Genomic DNA, 20,053 nt, shown 5'->3' with positions numbered 1-20,053 from the left:
AGTTCATTGGATGGCAAGAGTATGGAACCTAAGAAATAAGGCAATAGACTCAAGACAGTCCTTCTCAGGAGTTCTTCTTGCAGTCTATAAATGTCTTTTACCTGTGGAGAAGTGTGATTTCAGCTCCATGTGTATTGCTGAATGTTGATTAGTTTCCTACAGAGTTGAGAAGGCAAACAGACTAGTAAATTGTTCTAAGCAGTATATTTGGGCTATGTATTTTGAAACTGCTTAGTAGAGATGCTGCTCTTGCTTCTATCCCTTATGCGCCTGTGCTACTTTCAGTGACTTGGTTACCTTCAGTCATATGACCAGTAAATACAAGGAATGACTCTGATTTGTATGTGGGCTCTGATATATGCTCTGTCTGCGACTTTGAGCAAGTGAACTCTCATCCCTAGTTTACTTTTGTAAAATGGAGATGGCAATGCGCGATATAGGGTTATTTTGAAAATTAAATGGTATAGTACATATAATGAGCTTCCTGAAAAAGTAAAATACTATGAAAATGTAGGATAGTATTCTTGAAGTAAAAGCAGCAAATATATATTGCTTTATTAAGTCCTCTGAGGCATACAAAGAAAAGTAAGCCAAGTTCCTTGTTTTTTGGCTTATAGTGTAGTGAAAGAAAAAGAAAAAGTTAAAATTATGATTAGAAACTTCAGTATAAGATATAAGAGATGTCATGAATATAGTAACTAGTATATTTCCAAGCAAAGATTGCTGTAGGAACTTAGAGTGTTTCTAGAACATTTCTAATTAGAATGATATGAGAGAGCTCTATGAAGCCTATTAAATTTGATCTGGGAGCTTAAAGGAGATGGAAAGGAACGGCCAGTGAGGAGGAGTGATTTTTCCAACTTTCTATTTTTTTCCCCCAAACCTGAAGAGAAGGGTGAGAGGGAAGTATGATTTTTACTGGTGGAGAGGGAGGTAATATAAGGCATATCATAGGAGCCTGGGAATTCTCATGTGGAAGCTTTTTACTTTTCCATAGGGTGATACAAAATCTATTTGTCCCTGAAAAATAGGACACACTAAGAAATAAAGGTCGACTGGATGCTTTGGGAGGCCAAGGTGGGAGAATCGCTTAAACCCAAGAGTTTGAGGTTTCAGTGAGCTATAACTGCACCACTGCACTCGAGCCTGAGTGAAAGAGTGAGACCCCGTCTCAAGATACATATATACATACATCTAAAATATCTTTCTTTTTAAAACTTTATTTTGAAATAATTTAAGATATATAGAAAAGTTTTATTCTCTTATACGTCTCACCTAGAGTCCCCAAATGTTAATATTTTTGTACATTTGCTTTATCATTTTATTCTGTATATTATACAAAATAATATTCCTTTTTTATCTTGAGAGGAAGTTCCAGACATGAAACTCCTTTATTCCTGAATACTTCAGTGTACATCTTCAAAAAAAAAAAAGACAGCCTCTTACATAACCATGGAGCAATGATAAACACCAGGAAATTAACATTGATACAGGTCGGGCGTGGTGGCTCATGTCTGTAATCCTAGCACTTTGGGAGGCTGATGTGGGCGGATTGCATGAGACCAGGAGTTGGAGACCAGCCTGGCCAACATGGCAAAACCCCATCTCCACTAAAAATACAAAAAGTAGCCAGGCGTGGTGGCAAGTGCCTGTAATCCCAGCTATTCAAGTGGCTGAGGTATGAGAATCACTTGAACCCGGGAGGTGGAGGTTACAGTGAGCCAAGATCACACCATTGCCCTCCAGCCTGGGCGACAGAGCAAAACTCTGTCTCAAACAGACAAACAAACAAACAAACAAACATTGATATAATACTGCTATCCAAGCTCACACGCCATTAAAATTTCATCAGTTGATCAAATAATGACCTTTATATCCTCATACCATCCATCCCTGGCAACCCCAAGAAGGAAGGTCCAGGATTCAGTCCAGTATTACATATTGCATTTGGTTGCTGTGTATCTTCAGATTTCTTCAACTTGAAACAGTTTCTCAACTTTCCATCATCTTTCATGACCTTAACTTTTTTTATGAGTGTAGGTCATTTATATTGTAGAATAAATGTAGAATATTTTGTCCTTCTGTTTGTGGTTATCTGAGGCTTCTTCCTGATTAGTGTTAGGTCTTACAATTTTGGCAGGAATCCTACAGAAGTAATACTGTGTCCTTGGTACATTAGTGTGTCATATAAGGATGCATGTGACATTACTGGTGATGTTAACTTTGATCTCTGGTTCCTATTTTCCCTTTGTAATTACTAAGTATCTTATGGGGAGGTACTGGAGACTATGTAAATATCCTATTTTTCATCAAATTTTCACCAACTAGTTTTAACATCCATTGTTAATTCATGACTGAATCAATTATTAGTATCATAGTTGCCAAAAACTGCTTTTCTAATTCTGTCATTCCTTTTACATAAAAAACATTTATGTTCTATGGAAAAAGAAAAACCAACCTTCTTTCCTTTTCTGTAGTTTGTCTTCCTTCCTTCCCTCCCTCCCTTTTTTTTCTTCCCTCCTTCCCTTGCTTTCTTCTTTCATTATTTATTTATGTCAATATATACTCATGGATTCTTATTTTATCCAGTGGTGTGTAATTTGTTACTGTCATTGTTTTCATTGTTTTGATGCTCAAAATTTCCCAAAGTTAGCCAATGGAAGCCCCTTCAAGCTGGCTTTTTTGTCCTTTTAGCATGTACCCATCATTTTTTGAGTTATTTCTTTCTTTCTCTTTTTTTAGATAGAGATGAGTCTCACTATATTACCCAGGCTGGTCTCCAACTCCTGGCTTCCAGCAGTCCTCCTGCCTTAGCCTCCCAAAAGTGCTGGGATTACAGGCATGGGCCACGATGCCCAACGAAGTTCTTTCTTTTTGACAAAATAAGATCTTCCAGGTTCATCTTGCTTTTTCCAGTCTCAACCCTGGAAATCAGCTGTTTCTCCAAGGAGTTCTGATTCTTTTGGGCAGAGAATATTATTTAGAAGCTAAGATCTGGGTGCCGAATGTACTCATTGTTGTGGGACTATTATTGCTTATAGGCCCACTTAGCAGACAGAGCTAGAAAACATAGGCCGGGTGTGGTGGCTCACACCTATAATCCCAGCAGTTTGGGAGGCCAAGGCAGGTGGATCACCTGAGGTCAGGAGTTGGAGACCAGCCTGGCCAACATGGTAAAACCCCCATCTCTACCAATAATACAAAAATTAGCTGGGCATGGTGGCACGTGCCTATAATCCTAGCTACTTGGGAGGCTGAGGCAGGAGGATCGCTTGTACTCAGGAGATGGAGGTTGCAGTGATCTGAGATCGTGCCCTTGCAGTCCAGCCTAACAAGGTGAAACTCTGTCTCAAGAAAAAAAAAGAAACATATATTTACAAATATATATATGCATATACACACACGTACACACATGTGTTACATATACACACATATACATGTGTGTAAGTTTACAGATATAAATATAGGTCAGTATATTTATTGATCTCTCAATTTCTCTCTCTCTCTCACACACACGAACACACACACACACACACACACACACGAATTCGTATGTATTTGTCTCTATCCAGTTCCCAACCCATAGCACAGGGATTATTCTAGCCTCTTTCCATATTTTTAACCCCCTTCCCCAAGTCTGAAAAACCTGCTTTATGTTATCCACAATGTATTTACTTATTGTTCAATCCTAGCATTTACAAATAGTAGTTTCAGAATTGTTAACTCACTGCAATAAACAAACCTACCAAAGTAGAGTTTAACATTTATTTATAGTTCCTTTTGTCTTTAACCTAAAGGTATATCTATGTTTGGAAATTACTTGCGTGTGTTCATACCCCTTCTTCCCTTTCAGTGTGATTATGTTATTTATCTGAAATACAGTTAGGCTTATATATTTCTGTTGTGTTCCATTTGAGAGCCACCCCTCAATTTTCCTTATTTATTTCTTTATAAGAATGTAAAACATTAACATGGTTCTAAAAGTCAAATCTATACAAAAAGAAGTGTATTGCCCTCTAGCTAGTCCTTTTATCCCATTTGCCTTCATTTGATCCTTTCAATTCCATTCTTTTCATCTCATTAGTTTCTGGCTATCCTTTCTGTCTGTCCGTTTGCATAAACATATATACATATATTTTCTCATTTTCCCTTCTTTTATATACAAAATATAACATACTATACTCTGTTGACTTTGCTTCTTCTACTTAAAAATATATGCTAAAACCACTTAATTCCCAGAAATCTTTCTCATTTCATTTACAGCTGAATAATTCCCCATCATATGGCTGTTTCATAGTTTATTCAACCAGCCTCCTGTATATGGGCATTTAGGTGGTTTCCAATATTTAGCTATTACAAATAAGGACTTCTTTCTACCTTTTTTGTTCAATTCTCTCTCCCTCTTTATGTGTGTCTTGTTCCTGGCAGCACACCCAGGAGGATTTACAGCAACTGAGGTCAGACTTGGATGCAGTTTCTATGAAATGTGACAGCTTTCTCCATCAGTCTCCATCTAGTTCAAGTGTCCCAACTCTGCGCTCAGAACTGAATCTTCTGGTGGAGAAGATGGACCATGTCTATGGTCTCTCTACTGTATATCTGAATAAGTGAGTGAGCTGAGGTTTTGGGCCCAAGGGCAATATTTTCCATTGGGATAAGAAAGAGAAAGGCTTAGAGTGTTTCATGAATAATGGAGAGAGATTATAGATCCTGAAGAGCATGTACTGATAATGAGAGGTCTTGGCTTTAGTTCCTGGTAACATTAAGTAGGTTCATTTGGACTGCAGTGTAGAAGTGCCAGTGATATGGATGGGGAATTAATTTGCAATGTTACGACTATGATTTACTTCACTTCTGTTTGATTAAATATTTCTGAAAATAATACTTAATGGAATGAAGAGAAAGGAAGAGAAACTAAAGAATAAAACGAAAAGTTTTTAGTTGAACTAGGTATTAGACTTTGCAGGTCTTCCCTTTTCCCACCCATCTCTACCCATGACTTTGAAGAGTAGCACATCTTAAACTCTTCATAGTGTAAAATGGGTTTCTGGCTTCATGCCTTTCCTCCATGAGTCCACCACGTGTATGCATGTTCCAGTGCCACTTAGAACTTTATTTTGAATTGGCTTAAATTGGCAGCATAAAAACCATGTTTACTTGTTTTCAGAAAACCCTGTCAATATCTAAAAATGGTGGCATTGATTTTGGTCATTTTGTTTTATGAACCTCTCTATAGCACTCCAGGTACATAACCCTGGCTCCTAAAATTCATGTGTTAATGAAGGAATGTGTATTTGTCCCCATAGGTTAAAGACAGTTGATGTTATAGTACGTAGCATACAGGATGCCGAACTCTTGGTCAAAGGTTATGAGATTAAGCTGAGTCAAGAAGAAGCAGTACTGGCAGATCTCTCAGCTCTGGAGGCCCATCGGTCGACATTACGGGTGAGTTGCTCTGAGTTTCTTAGGAGGCCGACTTAACATATTCGTCGCTTTGGGTTAGCAGAGAAATGCAGTTTTGGATGGCATGACACTGATTTAAATTAGCATTTGAATAAGGCAGAATGCCATATTAAACATATTTTAATATGTATTCGAAGAAGAAGGGACTGAGAAGTATGTCTAGCTAGAAAGGCAAGAGAAAGGACTATGTTTTTCGATTTATTTTTTCCCTTTTCACCTGAATAAAATCATGGCTTAATTGGATACAGTCAATGGTTGTGCCCTAAGTTTATAAATCACTTAGCTGTTATCTAATTTGATTCTCACAAGTCACTCTGTGAGGTGGACAAGAAGAGATTTTTATTTCCATTTACAGATGAGAAAACCAAAACTTAGTCTGGCTAAATGACTTATCTTGGTTTCATATGTTATAAGTGGGGAAGCCAGGTTTCAAACACAAGTACTATGCACATTTCTCTATAGAGTACTGTCTGTCCTTGACATCCCAGTGTGTATCAGGAAAGCAGAGACCATGACATGTGGAGGCAGTCCTGCCACAAACGTTCCAGGGCACAATCACAGATACAATGTGGAATTAGCTGTAGACCGTGTCCTTGTTTCCTACCTTAGACTGACTCCTTTTTAGCACAGAAAATATACAGCCTGTTTCTGTACTTATGTTTCCATAGCACTGGTTTAGTGATGTGAAGGACAAGAATGCAGTGTTTTCAGTCCTGGATGAGGAAATTGACAAGGCCAAGGCAGTGGCAGAGCAGATGAGTCGTCTGACGCCAGAGCGAAACCTGGATTTGGAGCGCTATCAGGAAAAAGGCTCCCAGCTGCAGGAGCGTTGGCACCGAGTCATTGCCCAACTCGAGATTCGGTGAGTGGTGGCCCCACCTTTTTCTCCTATCAGAGTTCAGGGACTAGGTTTTAAACAAAAACAGAGTTATAGCTGTACGTTTATATTTAAAGGTAGAAATGTATAGGGGGAGGTGGAAATTTAAAAACCACATAAATTCTGGACAAGATAAGTGATAGAAAAGTGAGACCCGCAATCCCAAAGCAGATGTAATGCCTCTCCTGTGTCCCAGGTCTTTTCTAGTTAAGACGTTGATGTCAGTGGCTTCCTGGAATGTAGACTTGAAAGGTCACTTCTCAAGGACAAAACCTATACTCTAGTTCTTGTTTTATTAGCTTTGTATCCAAATATGAGCCATTTTTTCATGATGGAGCGTTACAGAATTTCTTGCTTTCATCTCATTTGCTAATTCAGTAACTTTTCATCTCTGTTACTAGAGGTCCTGCTTCTAATGACAGATATAAATAGGAAGGATAGAAACTGCACCTTTTGGAGGCTAAGCTGGTTAGGGAAATTTGTAGGGAGAGGAGCTTAACAGCTCATGTAAGTTTTCATTCTAATTGGAGTATTATCACAAAGCTGGTTAGACTAAGAGAAGTCTAACCAGGAAGTAACAGGAAATAATGACTATTTTTCACTTCTCTCCCCTCTCTGCCCTGAGAAATTATAGTGATTCACAAATCATAGCTGTGCTATACTGACAGATACTCTGTCATCAGGGAATAGAACTGTACAGCCAATACTACCTTATTGGTCACCCCGGTAATTCTTGGCAACGTAGGTGAAAAACTTGACAAGGATTATTGTGGGATGCTAGACCACAAGGCAGCATCCAGGGCTAGCAGGTCACGACTGGTTCTACTCACTTTTTCGACCATAGGGTGCTGATACATGCATAGGTCTCACTCAGCCTTACATCGCTGTTCCCCATAGATAAAGATGGATCATTTGTGGTCAAGCCCAACTGGACACATGGGTTAAAGAGGGAATTACCTCATTTACCTTACTGTATTTGTACCAAGGTATCTGATAGCAGTTTCCCTTTGTTCTTCTAGCCAATCTGAACTAGAAAGTATCCAGGAAGTTCTGGGAGATTACCGAGCCTGCCATGGAACTCTCATCAAGTGGATTGAGGAAACCACTGCCCAGCAGGAAATGATGAAGCCAGGCCAGGCAGAGGACAGCAGAGTGCTTTCGGAGCAGCTCAGCCAGCAGACAGTGAGTGTGGTATTAGCTCTGGAGGGAAGAGTTAGAAATTTAAATTTTGTTTATCATAAAAGAAAATGATGTACTAGCAATTAAAGCTTCCTCCAAATGGAAGATATTCCAAGTTCCCTTTTCTTAGCGTGGTTTGAACAGGATGGTCCCAAGATACTGGCTTTGCATTTAGACTAGAGAACCTGTCAGGTACCTTCAGTTCTGAGTTTCTGTAACTGTATTGAAACCACTAGATGGACAGATTAAAATTGTCTTTATTTTGTTTCTTTAGATTACATTTTATTTTACTAGGATTAGATATGGGGTTTTGAAAACCAAGGGAAAATTCTAAGTAGATGAAAATGATTCTTTTTTTTTTTTTTGAAAATGATTCATTTTAAGCATTTTTGTTGTTGGCATTTTGTTTTGTTTTGTTTAGCATTATGGTTAAGAGTATGAGGCCGGGCGCGGTGGCTCACACCTGTAATCCCAGCACTTTGGGAGGCCAAAGTGGGCGGATCACAGGGTCAGGAGATAGAGACCATCCTGACTAACATGGTGAAACCCCATCTCTACTAAAAATACAAAAAATTAGCCGGGTGTGGTTCTGTAGTCCCAGCTACTCGGGAGACTGAGGCAGGAGAATGGCGTGAACCCAGGAGGCGGAGCTTGCAGTGAGCTGAGATCATGCCACTGCACTCCAGCCTGGGCAACAGAGTGAGACTCCATCTCAAAAAAAGTATGAGATCTGGAGTTGTATTGCCTGGATTCCAATCCTGGCTCACTTATCTGCTATAAGCCTTTGAAGAAGTTATTTAGCCTCGCAGTGTTCTACTTCCTTATCAATAAAATGGACATAGTTTGTTATTTATTTAACCTTATGAGATTATTGTTGCTAGGATTAACTGAAGTGATACATATAAAATACTTAGAATAGTAGTTCTCAAAGTGTGGACCCCAGACTAGCAGCATCCGTATCACCTGGGGACGTGTTAGGAATGCAGGTTCTTGGATCCAGCACAGTGGCTCCTTCCTGTAATTGCAGCACTGTGGGAGGCTGAGGCAGGGGGATCACTTGAGGGAAGGAGTTTGAGACCAGCCTGGTTAAGAAAGTGAGAACTTGTCTCTACAAAAGATTAAAAAGACAAAAAAAGTACAAATTTGTGAACCCAAACCCACTGAACCAGAAACTCTGGAGGTGAGGCCTCACAGTATGTGTTTTAACCACTCTTTCCAGCAATTCTGATGCAGCTAAGGTTTGAAAACTACTGCTTTAGAACATAGTAAATATTCAGCTGTTTCAATGGTGGTAATGGCAATGATAATGTTGTGATATTTTGCTTCCTAGGCTCTATTTGCAGAAATTGAGAGAAATCAGACAAAACTGGATCAATGTCAAAAATTTTCCCAGCAGTACTCTACTATTGTAAAGGTAACTTTACCACATCCCAAAAAGAACATGAATCATCACCAGCTCAGGAAAACCTACATCTTCACTGTAGGTTCTATTTCTGGACAAATTAAGCAGAGTTCTTATGCTAGAAGCTGGCCTGATCCTTCAGTTAAGCAGATATATATTTCCTGCAACCCTATGTTTGGGGTTGCTTGGAGAAGTAGTAGATGTTGGCTGCCATTTGAGGAATCTCCATTTGCATGACGTAGGCCATTTAAACTTAACATGGCAAAAACAGAATGTTTGAGTTTTATTCTTAAATATGCTTCTTACTTGTCTTTCCTATCTCGGAAATAGTATTGCCATTTTTTTGTAGTTGCTGAGGCAAAAAACCCAGGAGTCATCCTAAACTCTCGTCTTTGCCTTAAGCTTTATATTCTCCGTTGGCTCTGTCTTCAGGCATGTCCCAAATCTGACTACCTGTCATTATCTCCCCCTATATTTCCCTAGTTCACATTCCAGTGAAGAATCTTGTACTGAAGACTACTACAGTACCCTCTGAGCTGGTCTCTTGCTTCTGCTCTGGCCCCCACAGGCTATTTTCCCACACAGTAGCCAAAATCGCCTTTTTAGAACATATTGCATGTCACTGAATCTTAGACTCCATTGATTACAAGCTACACTATAATTTTCTACATGCCAAAAAGAGGAAAAAAGAAGAAACTCTGCCAATTATGTAACATGCCTTTGATTCTAAGATATATTCCAATTTGAAAGACTAAAATGTGGAGAAAATGTGTACCTTAGAATAGATGAAATATGGTAAATAAGATCATGTCAATAAAAGTCATAATAAAATTCTAAATCTTTACATGGTTTGTAAGGCCGTGAATAATTTAGCTCTCCCCTATTTCTCTTAGAACATCTTTAAAGAAAAATGACTTGAGACCAGGTGTGGTGGCTTATACCTGTAATCCCAGCACTTTAGGAGGCCAAGGCAAGAGGGTTACTTGATTCCAGAAGTTTGAGACCAGCCTGGGCAACACATCAAGATCCCATCATTACAAAAAATTTTTTAAATTAGCTGGGTGTAGTGGTGTGCACCTGTAGTCCCAGCTCCTCAAGAGGCTGAGGTGGGAGTATCACTTGAGCCTGGGACATTGAGGCTATTGAGCCATGATTGTGTCACTGCACTCCAACTTGGGCAACTCTTGTCTCCAAAAAAAAGAAAAAAATAACTTGAGATTATTGTATATTTATTTGTTTATTCTGTGACTCTTACTAGAATATAAGTTCCAAGGGAGCAAAGTTTTTCCTGACTTGTTTCTCAGTATGTGTGTATAGCACTCAAAACAATGGCAAGTACATAGAAGATGCTTAACAAATACTTTTGAATGAAGGCATTCCTTTAGTTAATAACAGAACACTCACTGTAAGAAAGAGTTGAGTTCAAACTCTTCACCATTTTCCAGGCTTACTTTGAGTATGCACTTAGCATATGTTTCTGTTACTATATCTATAAAATGAGAACAATAATACCACACTGAGTGATTGCAAAAGATTAAATGAGATAATGTATACATAGGACCATGCCTCAAACTTAAAGTGCACTCAGCAAGTGGTAGCAATTGCTTGATTATAATTATTTTAATGTTGCTACTACTATTTTTTATGGATTCCTTTACAAATTCATTCCTTGTTTTCCTTGTACTCAGAGTTTTTTTAAGTAGACAGCAGAAGGACGTTTTAGGCAAAGGAACTGCATAATCCCAGGCAGAGAAGAATGAAAATACTTGATTATAGAGGAAATAGAGAGTATTCTGGTATAGCTAGAAGGCATAATAAGGAACAGTGACTATGGAAAATGAGAGGTGAGATTGGGGCCAACCCATGACAGGCCTTGTTTCATTGTTTTGGCTTTGTCTTCTATTCTTGCTTCTCAAAGTGTTATCTTTGAACTAGTAGCATCAGTATCGCCTGGGAGCTTATTAGAAATGTAGAATCTCAGACCTGCTGAATCAGATTGTGCATTTTAATAAGATCCCCATATAATTTATATGCATGTTGGTGTTTGAAAAGCTCTATTCTAGATCACTGAAAGCTTTTTAAGGAGAAGAATGATGTGGTCATCTTTGGGTTTTAGAAAAAGTATTCTGGTGGAACAATAGAGAATAGATTGAGATGAGACTAGAAGCAGTGAAAGTACATAAGAGGCTACTGCACTCATAAGGCTACTTCATGTGAGAGAAGAAGCAAGTAGACTAGGGCAGAACTTGCAGGGTTGCAGAGGAAGTGGCAGAATAATATGGTAAAATGACAACACTGGTTTAGGGATTAGAAAACTAAGATTCTAATCTTGACTCTGTTACTTACCCACTTAGTTAATTAGGGAAATTCACATCCCATCTCTGGGTTTCACTTTCCCCACAGATGAGATGAAAGGGTTGGTCAGACTGCAACTAAGGGGTCAGCAAACTATGACCCACAGGCCAAATCTTGTCCACACACCTGTTTTTGTATGGCCAATGAGAAAAGGTTGAAAAGAAAATCAAAAGAATAATATTTTATGATGTGAAAATTATATGAACTTCAGTTTTCAGTGTTCATAAGTAAAGTTTTATTCTAACAACCACACTCTTTCATCTATATATTGCCTATGGCTGCTTTCACATATATAGTATGGCCTGATATTTTCTGCCTGGCCTTTTACAGGAAAAGTTTGCTAACCTCCAGCCTGAGTGGTCACCAAAATGCTTCTAGCAATAAAAAGCTATGATTTATTACATGATGTATGTGAATTATAAAACCCTGAGTAACTGTAGTGAAATTCATCCTTTCCTAGGACTATGAATTGCAACTGATGACATACAAGGCCTTTGTGGAATCGCAGCAGAAATCCCCTGGCAAGCGCCGTCGCATGCTTTCCTCTTCAGATGCCATCACTCAAGAGGTGAGAGGGTGGCGGAAGGAAATACACCACTGCCTTCCCTTAAGGAAAGATTCATTTGCCTGGGCCTTATATTTTGATTTAGGGCTCACTTTTCTGGTGAACATGTGACTCCATGAACATTTCCTCTTATTTTCAACTATTTACATTTCATTTTCTGGCAGATGATTTATTTAAATTGTTCTTTTGAACCACAGTTCATGGACTTAAGGACTCGCTACACAGCATTGGTGACTTTAACAACTCAGCACGTGAAATACATCAGTGATGCACTCCGGCGTCTGGAGGAGGAGGAGGTGAGGACAATTGGGTCCAATATTATCTTGAAAGTGCAGTAAAACAGCTTAGCCAGCATGGTGGTGTGTGCCTGTAGTCTCTGGTACCCAGGAGGCTGAGGTGGGAAGATCACTTGAGCCTAGGAGTTTGAGTCCAGTCTGTGTGACATAGGGAAATCCCCTCTCTACAAAAAATATTTCAAAATTATCTTGGCATGGTGGCACATGCCTGTGGTCCCAGTTACTTGGGAGGCTGAGGTGGAAGGATCACTTGGGCCTGGGAAATTGAGGCTGTAGTGACCCATGATTGTGCCACTGCACTCCATCCGGGGCAATAGGCTGTCTCAAAAAAAAAGCCCAAAATATCCCATGTACCCCATAAATATATACACCTACTATGTACCCACAAAAATTAAAAAATTTTTTAAAACCAGCAAAAAATTATATATGTTATATATGTAATATATATTATACAATTAAATTGTTATATAATTTTTGAGAGACAAGGAAGTTAGAATACTATGTACAATTATGATTTCATTAAAAACAAAACTGTATACTACAAAGACATAATAAGGCATAGAAAGAAGTTTGTAGGCATTTATACCAAATCTCTGTGGAAATAAGATTAAATTACATAATTGTGTGTTTTAGACTTGTTTGAATTTATTGTAATGAGCATGTCATCTTTTTGTAATTATAAAAATCTTCTGTCTTTGTAAAATAAGTTTCTGCATATTCAGTCTCTCTTATAAAAGAAAAACTGTTAAAACATTAACCATACCATCTTTTGCTTTTTAAATTAGCAAGACTTTCTTTATATCCATACCTACATAATATAATCTCAGTAGGCTTCAGCCTCTTCTCTTCTTACAGATCCACCTGTAAACCTAAGAATTATGAAAATGAGTAAGATGCTATATGTGAAGAGATTTTTTAAAAAATCATTAAGTAATTATTGAGTGCCTATTATATTTGTTTGTATTTTTCAGAATGGTATTAAACCTAGGTATAACAAATTCAGCTCACAAACACCTGTGAGCAATACTGTAGCCTGGCTAAATTATACTTGGGGTTATTTTCACAGCCTACTTATTTAGGTAACTTTTGTATCTGTTTTTAGGAAGACTTCATTTAAGAAAATCTGAAGTCATGCCAGCCTAATAAAAGACATTGCTAGAATATTGATTTTCTATTTCCTATTCTAGAAAGTGGTAGAAGAGGAGAAACAAGAACATGTGGAGAAGGTTAAAGAACTTTTAGGCTGGGTGTCTACTCTAGCGAGGAATACACAAGGAAAAGCTACCTCATCCCAGACCAAAGAATCAACAGACATTGAAAAAGCTATTTTGGAACAGCAGGTGAGAGGAAGGTCCATCTCTGTTTATCTGGGTAGAATAATACATGTTAATGCATTAGGTGGAATAGTAGAAGTCACATGTGGGCCATTCCAGAAGTGATTGCTACCTAAGTAAATGTTAACTTAAAGAAATTTAAGAAGCCATCTTGTTTGTTCTTGTACCTTTTTATCAGCTGTAGCTCATTGGTGATAATTTGACCTAAGCTGCATGTTTTCTGTAGGATTAAAACAATTTTTTAAATAAATTCTGACTGTTATTTCTTGGGTTTTAAAGCCTTTTCTCTTTATTTCTACCATGTAGGTTCTGGCAGAAGAGCTGACAACAAAGAAAGAACAAGTCTCTGAAGCTATTAAAACATCACAGATCTTCTTGGCCAAGCATGGTCATAAGTGAGTATTAAATGAGAGATTATGGCACATCTGGTCTATCAGGCTAAAACTTATGGCTGTAATGAGATTTCAGACTGGAGAATTCAGGGCAGCAAGAGTCAGATTATGGGGGACCCTGTAGTTCATACTGAGGAGTTTGCATTTAATTTGTTGGCTAGGGGAAGAGATTTTAAACATGATTGTGTTTTGCTTTTAAAAGTTGCTAGAACAGTTATATAAAGAAAGGACATGTAGTGAGAATAGAGGCTGAGAGGCCTGTTAAGAGGCTATTCTGATAATGTAGGCAAGAAATGACGAGGAATGGAAATGAAGAGACTAATATTCAAGAGATGTTAAGGATAATGAATCTATGGGTTTGGTTACACTTAAAAATTATCACATAAAGTGACAGAGATTTGAATTATCGGCGTATTAGAAAGCATGAGGGTAGATTACTCCAAAGGGTTTTTCGGGGCTTCTCAACCTGTTGAGGAAGCCTCAGAGAAGGAAAAGGAAAATATGAGTGATAACTCAGAACCCAAGAAAGAACAGAGTTCCAAAAAGGAGAGAAGTTCAGAAGTCAAGAAAAGTTGAATAATATCTGTACATTTGGCAAGTTAGAAGTCTCTGGTGCCTCTGGTGACAAGTTGTGGCATGAGGTCAGATTTAGTATGGTGAGGAGCACATTGGAGGCAAGCAAGGTGAAACAGAACTGCTCTTTGAAGAAGCCAGGACATAGGAGAGGAAAAATGTAATAGAGTCAATATTTAAAAATGGAGTATATGATCAAGAAGGTTTTGTTTTCTTAAAAGCTACAATGGAATTAACTATGTTTTGGAGTAAGTCTAAGGACAAAGGGAAGGAAATAATTAGAGAAAGGTCCCAGTGGACATGCAAGAGGATGAAACTCATTGATCATTAGAAAGTACAACCTTAAACAGGAAATTGAGGCCACTTTTTTTCTGAGGTGGAGATGAGGGAAAGGAGATTAAGAAAGGTATGGATAGAGGTAAATTTGTTAGGACTGAAGCCAGAAAGTAGGAGAATTAGTGCCCAGTGGTCTGTATGTTCTCTTTGAAATAGGCAGAAAGGTTTGTTGAAAGGATGGTGTCCAGGAGAAAGGAAGAAGAACTTGGCTGGGAATTTACAAGAGGATTGTCAGGAAATATTGTGGCCCAATTGAGATTGGAAACCAGTTGGCTCTCTCTATGTGGTTGTGGAATTTTTTTTTTTCCTCTAACTGGATTTACCTAGCAGCCTTAGTGTAGGAGCAGAAGAGACTGATGGTTTGATTGATTGGGGGTTGGACATTTATCAGGTTAGTCAGTGGAGAGTGCAAGGATAATGGTAGGGAACTGATTAAGAATGTGGATTGTGGGGTCTGGCCTCTGAAGAAAAGAAACTTAATAGAGAAGACTGATAGAATAAGAGGAAATAGAGGTGTTAAGGAAGGCTTAGGACATATCCATGAGCTGATGATAGTTCCCATTTGAATCAACAGAGTTCATTCTCAGAAACATAATGTGGAATGAAAAAAGAAAGTTGCAGGATTCATCAGATTCAAGAGGTGGTTACCTTTGGGAAGAAAGGGAAAGGAATGGACTCGTTGACAAATATACAGTGGGCTTTAATTATATCTGTAATGTCTTATTTCTTAGAAAAGGGGGGGTCTAAAGCCGCCAGGTGCGGTGGCTCGTGCCTATAATCCCAGTGATTTGGGAGGCTGAGGCAGGAGAATCACCTGAGTTCAGGAGTTTGAGACCAGCCTGGCCAACATGGTGAAACCCTGTCTCTACTAAAATTACAAAAATTAGCTCAGTGTGGTGGCAGGCACCTGTAATCCCAGCTACTCGGGAGGCTGAGGCAGGGGAATCACTTGAACCCAGGAAGTGGAGGTTGCAGTAAGCCAAGATTGCACCACTGCACTTCAACCTGGGTGACAGAGTGAGACTTCATCTCAAAAAAAAAAAAAAAGAAAAAGAAAAAGAAAAGGGCCTAAAGCGCATATGTAAAATAGTAAATCGTGAAGTGAAAGCTGGGTAGCTAGATAACAGGTAAATGAGAATTTGTTATATTCTTCTGCCTGTTTAAATATTTTATTTTAAAAAGAAAATAGGTATAGAAGGAGTAAAGAAAGATAAAACTGGAAGGTAGAGTTATAATCATATAGTGGATTATTGAAGTCTAAGATTTCAGAAGCAGAATAATTTCAGATGATAGAAGGGTCTAAATTTGACGTTTGTAGGTGGGGCTAAAGTGGAGATGAGGTCATTTGAACTACAAGCATGGGGTGGACATAGCACTGACATCACCAAGAACCGTGACTTGATCTGAGATAGACAGAAAAACTGAGTGAAATGCCAGAGTCTCCCATGAATATGGAAGAAGATCATCCATCCAAGATGAAGAAGTAGTAATTTTGAAGCAATGGAGCAGAGTTTGAGGATTTTTTTTTTCCCTAAAAAAACTTTAATGCTTCATCTTCCAGGCTCTCAGAAAAAGAGAAGAAACAAATATCTGAGCAGTTGAATGCCCTAAACCAGGCTTACCATGACCTTTGTGATGGTTCTGCAAATCAGCTTCAGCAGCTTCAGAGCCAGTTGGCTCACCAGACAGAACAAAAGGTACTTTTAGTTTTCATCTCCAAATATTGGGTGGATACCTTTTGAATGGTATGAAAGCAGCTTTGCTGATTCAGAGTCATGATCACTAGCTTTCCATGACCAATGCGACTTAATTTTTAACCTCACCTTAGCAGCCATGTGTCTTGTGTTTCTTTACTGGGGTTCCATGATGTGTTGGTCAGTCAAAAGCACTAGAAGACACAGCTGACCCTTTAGACCTGGTTCACCTTTTTTGTCTTATGCCATTTTGTGGCAGACAGCAGTTGAGGAGAACATAAATTCTGTATTGTATATGATCACAGGGCAGTAAGATACTCCCTTGTGGCATTGTCACATGAAAGTTGATAGCCAAGAGTTCTGGATATTGGAAAGAAAAACCTGTGAACCTCTTCCCTCCATACTAAGGCAATGAGAAATATTAAGTTCCAAAGCAAACTAGTAGAGTAGTTTCACTGACTAAGACGCTGGTTCCCCTCACCCATAGTCATCTCATCATGTGGCATCTTTACCAGTTCCCCTCCATGTTCATTTCCTGGACCATATGAAAGTCATCATATTTCCTGCTGGTTGTCCTAAGTTCTTCCTGGATACCTGTGCGTGTGTGTACACTTATCATAATATATACATGTGTCTCTGGGATATATATGTGTGTTTGCCTGCTTATTTCCTATGTTGTGAAGCAATGGCCAACTTATGTGGGGCAGGCCAAAATTAAGCTCATGTGATAGTCAAATTTGGTCCAGATGATGCTCAAAATGATATTCAGACAAAGCATGTCTTGATTCTGGTCCTTGGATATAAATTTTGTGCAACAGGAGCTGGAGTTGTAAAGACCATAAGACAGAACTAGCAATGATTTGATGGTATATTTCCAAAAACAAAGTGCTAGTATAACATTCTCCATTTAAGGTAGCCCACTTCCAGTGGCTTGTTGCTTCACCATATAAGGGAGTATGTGAAAAGTTTTAACAATTGCTTGCTGAGAACATCCAGTTCTCATTTTGAAAGGTTAAAAAAGGGGGGAAAAGGAAAGAAAGAAAAAAAGAAAGACAAGCTGCTGAGCACCACTACATTGAGCATGATGTGTCTCCTGTACTGTTTGTGTGTTTCATGTGAAGTATTGTTCTGATTAACTGACATCCTTGCTTACAAGTTTCACTAACCCTTTGGAGTTTAAGCACAAATGCACAAAGGGAAAAGAGGACGACCTGTTTGGGGTTCTTTTTTGCAAAAACAAACAGTCGCATGCTGGACGCTAACACCAAGCTTACACTGTGTGTGTGATACGGCTGAGCTGCTCCATAAGGCTCTATCTTTTATCTGCCTGAGGAGTGCCCTGCAACTCTGGTAAGTAGAAGCCTTTTATGTTTTCTTTCCTCCTCTCCTTCTGTCTCTTAATGCTTGTTTAGGTCAGAATGTCCATGTTTGGTAGGATAGAAATGAGTTTCTCTGGATTTTTTCCCAGCTGAGTGTTTCCTGCCTATTCTCCAATTGTGAGGGTGTTGGAAGTAACATTGTAGACTTTTCTCTTTGGCTAGACTCCAGGCCTTTCTTCAGTGTCAGCATTTTTGAGACTCCATGAATCTCACAAAAGAAATGAAAAGTTCTCAAAGGAATGTTTTTCTTTGTCATATTGTCTGTTCTGAATAGTCTTTCATGGATTTTCTAAAAGGAATTTTTCAGGTATCTTGAAATTTTTCAGGTATCACATTCCAGTGAACTTTTTCCTTCAATTTCTTTAAAACAGACACTTAGGGAATTTGCATAATATATATGTTTAAATTATACAGATTGAACTTTCTCTTCTTGGTCAGAAAACAAGGGGATAGGGAATAAATAATACTTTAGTGTGGAGAAGTCTGTCAGTTATTCCATTGATTGAATACATATGTAGAAATGGAGATGAGAACCAAATATACTGTTCTTTTATTTGCTGTCCATACTGTATTCTTATTGTATGCACCTCATCAAGCTTGAAATCCTCAGTGCGTGTTTCTAAAATCTGAGGGGAAATGGTTTAATGATTTTAAGGGTTTCCTTATTACTTATCCATATTCGTCCCATGTTTATTGAATGACAGCTACTGCTCCTAGACCTTCATGGGCAATGGATCAGCTCTTATGGAACTTACTCACTGAGGTAAAATGGAATGCTATTATTTAGGAGGCAGGGAAGTAATTGGAAATTGCTTCCACAAGATCCTCCATCAATAAGGTAGAGAGTTAAATAAGTAATCAGAAAGTAGCACTGACCAAAGAGGGACAGATAAAATTATATACAGAAAATGAAAATAGTGAACATAAATAAGAGCTGAAAAGTTGGAGAGTAATAAAAATGATGAAGTGTTGTTAAGTGGTTAAACACTTAAATAATTTAAAATCTGAATGTATTATTCTGTGATAAAAGATCTCAAAATGAGAATTCTTTAGGAGCTCTTTCTAGGATTTGCAAGAGTAATTTTGACAGCGTATATGCCTTATTCACTGACCTTAGGACCTAACTCCTGTGTTAAGATGTGACTCTACTGTACTTGTCTTTTATAGTTTTCTGGGTCTGACTCTGGGAGGGCATACAAGATTTAGAGTCAGACCTTGATTTATTTCTGGAACTTACTAGTTTTGTGACCTTGGACAAGTTACCTAAACTATGTGCCTCATTTTCATTTCTTCAAACTAAAGATTCAAACAATTGTTTTCATAGGATTACTGTGAGAATTAAATGTCAGTGTTCAATAGATCTAATAATAAGTGACAGCTGTAGTCATGGTTATTGTGCTACCCATTCTAGCCTGGACCAGAAGAAAAGTTACTAGTGGTTCCGTAGGCAAGGGTTCCCGATCTGTTTCTTCCTTGTCTTGCTACTTCCAAGTCCTAGAACTAATTTAATTTAGAGCCATTGCCTTGGGAGAAGCTAGCATTGTCCAAGAATGCGAGTATCCCAGTGGCTAAAATACTTTCTTGAGTAATATACACAGGCCTGTTTACTGGGATGCACAATTGTTCTGGAGCTATTGGACTGCATAAATCCCTCTTATTCTGTGGACCAGTCCTGCTATGCTCATCAGCAGGGAATTGCTACTTCCAGAGTCTTCTGTGTGGTTTACAACAGCAAAAACTTGTTTTATGGGGTTGAATTCTCACTTTGGGGGAACTGTTATGCGTCTGTAAGAAACTTTATGATGATTTGGTCTTAAAAATAAGATTAAATCCTATCACTTTCACTGCTTGCCACCCTGTAGAGCTTGTCACTCAGATATGCTTAATGCCACTATCTCTCAAGTGATCTAGGAACTTCTGGTCTAGTAAACATTCTGCAGTGTAGAAAAACTCTTTTTTATTATTAACACTGGGTGGCTTGCTTCAGAATATTTCCTACATGTTGGGGCTTATACTATAGTTCTTTTTTTTTTTTTGAGACGGAGTCTCATTCTGTCACCCAGGCTGGAATGCAATGGTAAAATCTCAGCTCACTGCAACCCTCCACCTCCCGGGTTCAAGCAATTCTCCTGCTTCAGCCTCCTGAGTAGCTGGGATTACAGGCAGGCACCACCAAGCCCAACTAATTTTTGTATTTTTAGTAGAGAC

At 38.5% G+C, this 20,053-nt stretch overlaps 1 protein-coding gene across 24 annotated transcripts in view; it reads left to right on the top strand.

Moving 5' to 3' along the window:
* Nucleotides 1-20,053, top strand: part of LOC105494777 (microtubule actin crosslinking factor 1) — a 390,378-nt gene that overhangs the window by 209,817 nt on the left and 160,508 nt on the right. For all 24 annotated transcript variants that reach the window (XM_071095727.1, XM_071095735.1, XM_071095721.1 and 21 more), the window contains 10 exons: nucleotides 4,429-4,607; nucleotides 5,307-5,445; nucleotides 6,132-6,325; nucleotides 7,360-7,522; nucleotides 8,850-8,933; nucleotides 11,737-11,844; nucleotides 12,039-12,137; nucleotides 13,325-13,477; nucleotides 13,778-13,866; nucleotides 16,334-16,469. In XM_071095727.1, the coding sequence (XP_070951828.1) occupies nucleotides 4,429-4,607; nucleotides 5,307-5,445; nucleotides 6,132-6,325; nucleotides 7,360-7,522; nucleotides 8,850-8,933; nucleotides 11,737-11,844; nucleotides 12,039-12,137; nucleotides 13,325-13,477; nucleotides 13,778-13,866; nucleotides 16,334-16,469 (1,344 nt within the window). The remainder of the gene's footprint in view (nucleotides 1-4,428; nucleotides 4,608-5,306; nucleotides 5,446-6,131; nucleotides 6,326-7,359; nucleotides 7,523-8,849; nucleotides 8,934-11,736; nucleotides 11,845-12,038; nucleotides 12,138-13,324; nucleotides 13,478-13,777; nucleotides 13,867-16,333; nucleotides 16,470-20,053) is intronic.

This window comes from Macaca nemestrina, chromosome 1 (genome assembly GCF_043159975.1).
Source record: "Macaca nemestrina isolate mMacNem1 chromosome 1, mMacNem.hap1, whole genome shotgun sequence".
Taxonomy (NCBI): Eukaryota; Metazoa; Chordata; class Mammalia; order Primates; family Cercopithecidae; genus Macaca; species Macaca nemestrina.
This window is presented reverse-complemented; position numbering and strand designations above follow the sequence as displayed.